The following is a 10000-nucleotide window of genomic DNA, read 5'->3' on the forward strand; positions in this document are numbered from 1 at the left end:
AACTGATCTCAACCCCACATGAGACAACAGAACACCTCCCTAACTGGAAACTGCAGAAGAAAACTCCCCAATCCACGCACCAGCAGATGAAACCTCGCCTCCTCTACACACCAATGACAAACACTAGTTAGAACTACAAACCTTCAGTTCACCAATTCACAATAATCCCACCAACAAAACCTAAAACACGCACTAGCAGGAGAAACTTCAGGCCCTCTTTACCCACAAAAGAAACTCTACTGGAAACTGGAAAAACTAAGAAACTCACTAGCAGAAATAACCTCACCATCTCTCCCTACTTAAAACACAAACTCTAAGACACCCACCAGCAGGAAAAGCTGACTTCGTCGCCGCCCAGGTGAACGTAGTGGTCCGGGAAGCGGTGCGTGACCTCGGTGAAGAAGCTCTGCAAGAATTTATAGTTGGCGTCGTTCGTGGGGTCGATCGGGCCGAAAGTGCCGTCGGGTGTAGAGTTCCTGGGTACCGATTTACACATATGCACATTAAAAAAGGTATGCAATTTCCCTTTTCTCTACAACAAAACATAAAGAAGGGGGCTGGCGGATTTCCTTTCTCAGTAATTACTACGACTGGTATACCTATGATTTCTGACAGCAAAATATAATTTCACATAGGAAAATAGAAATAAGATTAAAACTTATCAGAAAGTCCAAAACATTATGAAGAGATTTTAGGCCATATATGATGGACAAAACCACCATACTATCTATGTGTTTTCTTACCTAGAATAAATGCTAGAAAGAGGACAAGACAGATACATACTAAGCGAGATAGTCAGACAAATTAACAAACTTCAAAATAGACAGAAACTAACGTGTAACATTTCGTGAGCAACCCCGGTTGTCCAGGTCCCCAGGATTTCGTGTGACCTGTGGATCAACAAGTGAAAAAATACTACAGGGATGAACATCATGGTTTATTTAGTGATTACAATGTTTATCATGTAGTAAGTTTTAAATCAAGATATTATGATTACATCATGTTCTCACTTAAATGTTAATAAGCCTTAATAGTTGCATCCGTTTCCAGCCATCGCCTATCATAAACAAACATGAATAATCATATAAACTTGTGTGCAAACGACAGCGTTTGGGTTACGACAAGAGAGATCACTCTTTGGACAGAAAGCCATGTTTGAAGCCATACTTGGATACTCCACTCAGACAACACACCCACGTAGTTGGTTACGAACAGTATCTGGCGCCGGCCCCAGGGACTACATAGATTTTATCTGATTACCCACCCATCATTATAGGCATTTCATTGTATCCTTAAGGTAATTTAATGAAATCGGCCCTGCACCACCGAAAAGATCAGACGTATCAGAAGGAATCAAACTACGCAAAAAGACTTCAGGATGCATGTCAAAGATGTCTAACATGAGTAAAAAGTCTTGATGAAAAGCGCTTGAGATGAGAAGCGTTTGAGATGCGTTTGAGTTACCAAGACCCAGCCACTGCAGAACCACCTGGAGAGTGGAACGTTCGAGTGATTTTCTGAACAAAGTTAGTAAGAAAAAAAAAGAAAGAAAGAAAAAAAAAAAAGTGCCGTACTAAACTAAAAAGTCTTTCCACCCACCAGGAGTGTCGAATTCGGGCAGGACACGGATGCCCCTTAACCTGGCGTACTCCACTACGTCCGCCACATCCGCTGCACTGTACTCGTGGCTGCTGCTGTACGACCCGAGCTTGCTGTCCACGTGGAAATGGGGGGAAATTTTTAGTAATTTGCATTTATGTTATCCAGATAATTAACTATTCACTTTGAGAGAAAACAGCATTCTGCGGCATAACGTTTCTCATCTGCAAGATATTTAGCATCCAGATACCTTCTAGGAACTAAAATTGAGGCGCAAGAGATGAGGAGTAGACTATCCTTCTCCTGTTTTATTTTCTGCGGCTAGCAATTTTACAATTTTACCCATCACATGTCATACCTGATAGATAAGGCATGAATATCTATAGGTTTACTATTGGCAATTTTCGAGGTGCAGCATAAATAGCCGTGCCAAGTTTTAGTCCTTCAGATGAAAATATTTGATAAGAAAAGCTTATGCATATGAAGGTCATGCTTATTCATTCCATTAACTAACAACCTTAAAAACATACAAATAAATATTAATTCAGATCTAAAGATCTAATAATATGCCGTCAGCCTTCAAAGATCTCCGTAAGAGAACTGACCTGAGATTAGGGAAGGCGGCGCTCTCGTAGGGGAAGCTCTGGTCATCAACGAGGTGCCAGTGGAACACATTGAGTTTGTTCATCGCCATCAGGTCAAGGTTTTCCTTGAGCTTACTTACGGGCAGGAAGTGGCGCGCCGTGTCCAGCATCAGACCTCTGGGGAAAAGATGAGTCCATTATTTCGGGAATCAGTTAATTTACAAAACGAAATGGGGAAAGATTTACTTTATCCAGGTACGTGGTTTTATCGTAACTATGCCAGATTTTCTATTACATATTTGATGTACTTCAGCATAACTCTGGAAAAGGAATTTGCATTCCTTAATGACAGACAGAACCAGTAAGGATTAATACAAACTATGTCATTTCACATTTATGTGTATAAAGAATTCAGTGCTTTACGATTTCCTAATCAATAAGAGTTCAAAGGAAAATGTGAATCAATAATTCAACATCGTCTTATACACAACTCCAAGATTTTTCATCCATGTTTAACGAGAGACTTCTAGGGAAAAGAAAATGCCTTAGTCTTTCCTGTTTGGAGAAATGACATAGATTAACAATGTCAAGATGTCATCTAAAAGCTATTAAAATTTTACTGTTATGAACTCCTAATTCCCCAGGAAATAAGGTTGAGGTGACAGCGTTATTTATCTTCAACATCATAACATAATTACGTCATCCATATTGTACATTTCATTTAGCCTATTCCATACCCCTAAAGCCATAACAAACAAACTTGCCAATTAATCAAAAACACCAAGCTTAATTACCATATCCATTATCATTACAGAAAACCACATAAGTCGAAGTATAACCGTGACTACATTTTACCTGAAGGAAAATCTCGGGAAGTCCATGATCTGTGTAGAGTTGAGGACGTAGGCGGATCCACTCGGAAGGAGAAGCTGTGAGAAGGACTCGAGGCCTCGCAGGATCCCCCACACACTCTGCGAGACGATAGTGCCTTCGTATGGGGCGTCGGGGCTGTCGATCTGCGAATAATGAGCTCTTGGTTATGTGTGGTTATCCCACTGTGAAAGGCGTCGGCGAATAAGGTAAGTTGAATAAATAGGGAGATGAATTCTGAATGTAGAAATTAATAAATTATAATAAATGAATACATTGTAATAATTTATAAATAATGATTGAAGAAGCTGGTCAAAACCTATGGTAATCATATAATATGGATAGCAGTGCCGCATGAGATCACTCGATTAAGGATGGGTATTTGGCGAATTCTGAGTAAAACAACAATTAAAAAACAAAGGAGATGGTAATAATAACATGGTAATACCTATGCTAACAAAGCTAATAAAATTCGTTCTAAACTACTATTGAAGATTATATCACGAAGTACCTTTATCTCGTAGTGTTCATCCATGTTCCTGTGGGGGAGTTCTTCACACTGCGCAATAAGATTGACCTTAACATTGTCCAAATATCCGCGAAACAAGCCGTCTTTCCTCCAGGGCTGCGGTCGGAGCTGTAGACAAAATACGAATTCGATGTTAATCAAACTACGTGATTAGAGTTAATGTGCGAATGAACTCTGATAATGTGTCTAAAGCTACATCCTCCAGGTTTATGAAAGGTAGTACGAAATATCACGACTATGTATGTAGGTCTATGCCAATTTTAGGTCATATATAAGAATAAAGTATATCTCAGCATAACATGCGAAAACTTACCTCAGCAGATGAATAAGACGCAAACATGATGCCGATATATCTTTTCAGAGCAGCCTTCAAGATGTCACAGTCATGACCAACTGTAGTAAACCTGGTGAAATTTACCACAGAGTTAATATTTATTTTATTCATATATATATATATATATATATATATATATATATATATATATATATATATATATTATATGTATATATATATATATATATATATATATATATATATATATATATATATATATATATATATATATATATATATACACACACACACACACACACACACACACACACACACATCTATATATTCATTATAAAATAAGTATTCAAACAATTAATGCTCTAGAGTTTTTGTAATAACCATTGTAATGATAGAAAATGTATTAAGTACTTGAGAAATTCTAATTAAATTTTTATTTTTTATGCCTTGCGGAACGCCTTGAGGTAAGTGTTAAAGACAAATCTCCTAAAAAAATCTGGAAAGGAAAATAAAAAAGTTACATAAACTAACAAGGCAAGTCTAGCCATCGTGCACTACGACGCACGCATAGTGGAAACCCAGAATTCTTCACCTGAAAGTCTGCGGTCGTATGACCATGTAAGTGTTCGAGGTCACACTCATCTGGGGGCGTGGCCACACTTCGCCCTTCGTGGGTAACACACTTGGGAACCCGGCAATTGCACATCCTGTTGCAAACGCGAGCAGGATCAAGCATACTGTGAAAAGAAGATGGAAGTTACAGACTATAATCTCCTGCAAGAGCACAATGAAGGGCGGGGGGAGGTTGTAAGAGATGTTAGATAATCTTGATTTATGCGATGCGATAAAACACTGGATGGATTTCTTGTTTTTGCGTTTTTGATTGGCCTGTCACTATTACTATCTATTATGCAATTATTATTCATCAAAGCCAAACAATGGCTGATAACTGGGCTATTTTTCCGATAACCTTTGTAAATACGATTAACTTCTGTAAACCTGATAAGAGTAACTATATCAATATACGCCTCCTGATGTCTTCTGGGAAAGATAAGCGGTGTATGATCACATATGCAGGCTTTCATGAAGTTAAATAATTCCTTCGTCAAGCTTATAGTAAATGTACTGTGCTCTCCGAGGACGCAAAGCAGTTTTCTGTGAAGGAATAAGAAAACTCCCAGATTGCTGCAGGAAAACGCTTGATCTGGTTGCATCGACACACGTGCAATACAACACGGAATAAATGCGCTTATTTGCGTCTCATGATATTTATGACTTTTTATTAATATTGATTTTAAAGTCTTCATGGCAATGGGGATTTTATTATTTGTATATGTTTTATACAGTTCAACTTTAGACCAAACGACCTATTTCCTTACACTATGATTAACATCATAGTCAATACATTACTGAAACTCATCCATTCTTCTTGAAACATATGCAGTCAATGTCACATATATACGAACAGTAGCCTATGCATGACGTGTGGAAAGCAGCAACCAGCTATCGACTATCTTGGCAATAACACTGGTATCGCTTTAGAAGTAGTAGTGGTTATATTACTCCAATATGTTATAAGTCCATGAGTTAAGTAATGTCACGATAACCACCCAAAACACTTTTTTTTATAACCGAACATCATCATTTTTCGTTGGTTCATGAATGGATGTTTCATGAGAAAGTAGATTTGTATTTATTTATATTTGAATGGGAATAGGGCAAGTAGGCCTACTATAAATCTATCTATTCATCTATTAGTCAAGCCAGTCAACATATGCTGACCAGGTCGGCTCTTCCTTTGTAAGTCAGACTTGGCTGATTTACGTTAGACTATGTCAAGATAGGATGGGCTAAGGTAGGTTAGGTTAGACTTAAATTGCCCGACTTGGTTGTAGGTTAGCAATAGGCCAAACCGACTCGAATGGATTTCCACGAATCGCTTCTCTTCGGGAATTCACACCACAGAGGAGCTTGCCAACATAACAGGCGGGATGGTCCACGCCCACCGAAACAGTTTAGACATTAACGCAGGCCTCTGAATGTTCTTCATCACTGAACGTACTGATGCGGAACTTCCCCACCTGTTTGAACTCGGTGTAACCACAGCCTGTAATCAGCAACGCCCAAATTAGTAGCACTCGGTGATAATAGTGAATGAAGTCACGCTCATTGTCTGTTGGCACTACTACGTCTTAAAACCCACTTGTACTATATTGTACTTAATACAGTATATTGAGCCGTAATTGAAACCTGTCCTCTTGTATTTTTGCTACTGTTGAATAACATGAGGGTGAAGACTATATCATAATCGTTTGATGGGTAACAGTAAGGTTACCACTTACAATTGCCTTTCTCACGAAAACTAAAATAAATACGCATTGCACATATTGACCTTAAATGCTGGGTTGCTGTTGGTATCAGATCGGGGTATCTAGTTTGGTATCCCCAGTGCTGTGACCTTTTTGGGAGGAACGACCCGTCAGTGCACGTGATTCACACCGTGCAAAGGAATGTCACTCCCTGGCACTATGGTGTAGGAACCCTGAATAAGACGGGCTGTTCAAGGTTAGTGCCAATGGAAGAGGGATATTTAATTTGTTTATTGATTTCATTTATTCGGTTTGCTCTTGGTTAATGGTTAACCACCAGGACAATTATTCACATAATCTGAACGAAATGAAAAAAAAGAAGAAAAAAGCTTTATTTAAGCTGAAAAGGCTATCCCATTCATCTGTGGTAGAGCGGATGCCACATAGATTAACCTTATCAAGGAGCTCGGTGCATCTTCTGTGCGTTGAATACTCATGGTCGAGTCAGAATAAATCAACTCTTTACGACGAAAGTTTTTTTATGAACCAATTCCTGTCAATTACTGATAGTGGGGAAATTCCTGAATATATGTATGTATATATGTATCCAAGGTACTACTACGCTTGCACAAGTTAAAAGACTAAATAATTTAGCCTTATCCGTTGGTGTTTCAACTGTGTTTTGCATATGAAAATTGTTCTTGGTTTTAAATAATACTCTCGGATTTGTATTGGCTCTTTCAGCCCTCGTAAATCAGGCGGATATTAATAAAGACACGTACAAATAAGAAAAACAGAGGCAGAGAAAAAGAAAAGAAAAGAACGAACACAAGCGAGCGCATGTTATGCAAATCGATGACATGCATGACATGTATCCAAACACGAGTCCAATGTATTTCTATGTTCGCTTCCTACCGATATTATCGGGAAGATGATTACAACGTTATGTAATGTATATCATCGAGAACACTCAAAACAATATAAATAATCACTGTGATAAGATACTTGTTATTATCCAGGTTGTGTATGCACTTGTATACAGACAAGCAAATATACATGCTTTTACTGTTTAGAGAGAGAGAGAGAGAGAGAGAGAGAGAGAGAGAGAGAGAGAGAGAGAGTGAGTGAGTGAGTGAGTGAGTGAGTGAGTGAGTGAGTGAGTGAGTGAGTGAGTGAGTGAGTGAGTGAGTGAGTGTGTGTGTGTGTGTTTGTTAGAGTGTGTGTGTGTGTGTTTGTTAGAGTGTGCGTGCTCGTGTGTTAGATTGTGCGTGCGTGTGTGTTTTGATGTGCGCGTGTGTGTGTTTGAGTGTGCGTGTCTGCGTTTGAGTGTGCGTATCTGTGCGTTTAAATGTGCGTATGTGTGTGTTTCAGTGTGCGTGTGTCTGTGTTTCAGTGTGCGTGTGTCTGTGTTTCAGTGTGCGTACGAGTGGGAATGCAAGTATAGCAACGAAGGGAAGTACAAGAAAACACACGAATATTTTTTGTACATCCCTTAGTTCTACTTGCAATTTGCTCGACATGAATTTCACTAATGAGTGGGAATGAGTGTTTGCGTGTGTGTCTGCATGCGCGCGCGTTTGTTTATAACATATTATGATGAACACAACGATGACGAGAATAACCTAACAGAATGATTGCGATGTCAATAATAGCAGATACTATTGCAGCAATAGTATCTACATCAGTGACTATACGAAGACCATCATATGTGTTGACGTAATGATCATAATGACAATAACAAGGTCAATGCTATGAAAGGCAATGGTAATAATAATGAAAATAACAATATTAATAACAGTAGTATTAGCATATTCACGATCAATGTGATTAAATATGCATAACTGCTAAAACACCCTTGCTTCATAACAGCAACAAGGATAATAACACTGATAAAATAACAGTAATAATAATAACTTAAATTCCTGAATACGGAGCTTACCTCGATACATGGTGTCGACACGAACTCCAGCCTTCGTCTGATGGAATTATCAGCGGATCACGTGGGCAGTCTGGGGCACTCGGCAAACGTCATAGCCTTGTTTGCGTGTTTGCGAATTTAAGTTGTCTCAGAAACTTCCTTTTCCTTATGACTGGGCGATGTTTTCTGATGAATTAATGTTTTAATATTTGCGTGATATTGCACGTCATTCTGATTTCTAGCATACGTACACAACTCATACCCGAGTTACTGTGTACGAACTCTTACGCCATTCTTGCGACGATGCCACATCTTAACAGGAAGTAACATAACAATAAAGTACAACGTTCATCAAACATACGTACTCCTTTGGACTAACTGATTTTATATGTATAGACTGTGTTAGTTTCCGTGATATATATGGTCTTGCAGATAATCTTGTGACACACACACACACACACACACACACACACACACACACACACACACACACACACACACACACACACACACACACACACACACACACACACACATGCGCGCGCGCGCGTGTGTGTATGTGTGTGTGTAAAAGGCTGGCATATACTTGATACATTGGTTATGACAACTAATACATTGGTTGGGCAGTGATAGTGGTTATAACGGCTTGACTCTTTATTACGGAAGAGTACAACACAGTAAAGAACAGACGAGACGTCTTAGGGTAAGAGCTGATCGCAGTGTCGTGGGGCCTTGTTAGGATGACTTCTGGGAGCGAACTGACTGAAGACTGGGTCATCCTTCGGAACCAGCAATGAGCGTCCACCGAAAACGTGGCGTGTTACATCAGCTGCAGGAAATGTGGGGGGAGTGAGGCGACGTCACTGTTTCCGTCTGTTTAATGACCTACCATATTGCTCGGCCACCTATTAACGTCTCGCTCTCGAGGTGCCTTAGATTGGCCTCAAGGGTAATCCAACTTTGGCTGGTCCTGATTTGCTGGTCATCTCGTTCTCGTGTGTGTTGTCCTTGGTCCATCTGCCTTGCTGCTCGTCCTTGTCCTCTTCTTCCTGGTGCTTAGTGTAATCCCTCCATCCCCGACGTCCACACGTCCTGGAAGGTCTCGCATAGGTCCTCCATGACTTCGGACTCGTCTAGACTTCCTCGTGGTCCTCATCCGGGTCTAACTCGGTGGCGTACTGGTTCACACGTCCTCGCAGATCTCGTTCAGGTCCTCCTCGGCTGCGTGCTCGTCCAGACGTCCTCGTAATCTTCGTCTGGATCTACGGCCTCCTCTTTGGCATCTCAGGGTGGCTGATACCTACACTGACGAGCTTCTGGAGTTTGACTGAATCTGCAGGCGTTCAGGCAGACGGCGCTCTTCCACAGCATCCTGGAGCAACTGGTACCTGCCTGGCGAGTTCCTGGTCCTCTGCCGGATCTACGGGCGTCCCGGCAGGGCGTCCTGGGGCGGCTTAATACCTGGTCTGACAGACATCCTGATCTGCAGGCTTATGGCGATCTTCCGGTGACGTCCTTCCCACAGCATCCTAAAGTGATCGTTTCTGCAGCAGGGTCATCCATCGGTACTGTGTCAGATATCAGTGAACCAGATTATACATGTAAGGCCAAGATAGTAAGAATAAAAGAAAGCAACAGGGAGGAGGGGATGTTAAGTTATTTATATAAATTTGCAGTTTTTAATGTTGGCTTTTACATTATTTTCATTTTTTTGTTTTACTTTCATAAGACTAAGAGGAAAATAGGGGAGGGAGACGTCAATAACGATCTGCAGGGACCTGGCTTGAACCACCAACAGTCTCTGATAGACATAAGAGTAGACAAGGGAAACAACAACGGCAATCTGCAAGGATTTACTTGAACCAACTGTGGTCACACAGAGAAGAAATGTATGTAAAA

General features: G+C 40.2%; 1 protein-coding gene and 1 long non-coding RNA gene across 2 annotated transcripts in view; both read right to left on the minus strand.

Annotated features, from left to right (window-relative positions):
* Positions 1-8259, minus strand: part of LOC119577877 (beta-hexosaminidase subunit alpha-like) — a 10785-nt gene extending 2526 nt beyond the window's left edge. The window contains exons 1-9 of the mRNA XM_037925504.1: positions 8123-8259; positions 4467-4611; positions 3896-3986; positions 3565-3690; positions 3039-3199; positions 2205-2360; positions 1600-1712; positions 836-890; positions 327-476 (exon numbers count right to left, since the gene is read on the minus strand). Coding sequence (XP_037781432.1) covers positions 327-476; positions 836-890; positions 1600-1712; positions 2205-2360; positions 3039-3199; positions 3565-3690; positions 3896-3986; positions 4467-4611; positions 8123-8132 — 1007 coding nt within the window. The 5' untranslated portion in view covers positions 8133-8259. The remainder of the gene's footprint in view (positions 1-326; positions 477-835; positions 891-1599; positions 1713-2204; positions 2361-3038; positions 3200-3564; positions 3691-3895; positions 3987-4466; positions 4612-8122) is intronic.
* A 481-nt stretch (positions 8260-8740) lies between these two features.
* The window catches only part of LOC119577462, a 2728-nt gene continuing 1468 nt past the window's right edge, over positions 8741-10000 (minus strand). The window contains exon 2 of the long non-coding RNA XR_005229126.1: positions 8741-9669. This is a non-coding gene — a long non-coding RNA (uncharacterized LOC119577462). The remainder of the gene's footprint in view (positions 9670-10000) is intronic.

The sequence above is a fragment of the Penaeus monodon genome, chromosome 10 (genome assembly GCF_015228065.2).
Source record: "Penaeus monodon isolate SGIC_2016 chromosome 10, NSTDA_Pmon_1, whole genome shotgun sequence".
NCBI lineage: Eukaryota > Metazoa > Arthropoda > Malacostraca > Decapoda > Penaeidae > Penaeus > Penaeus monodon.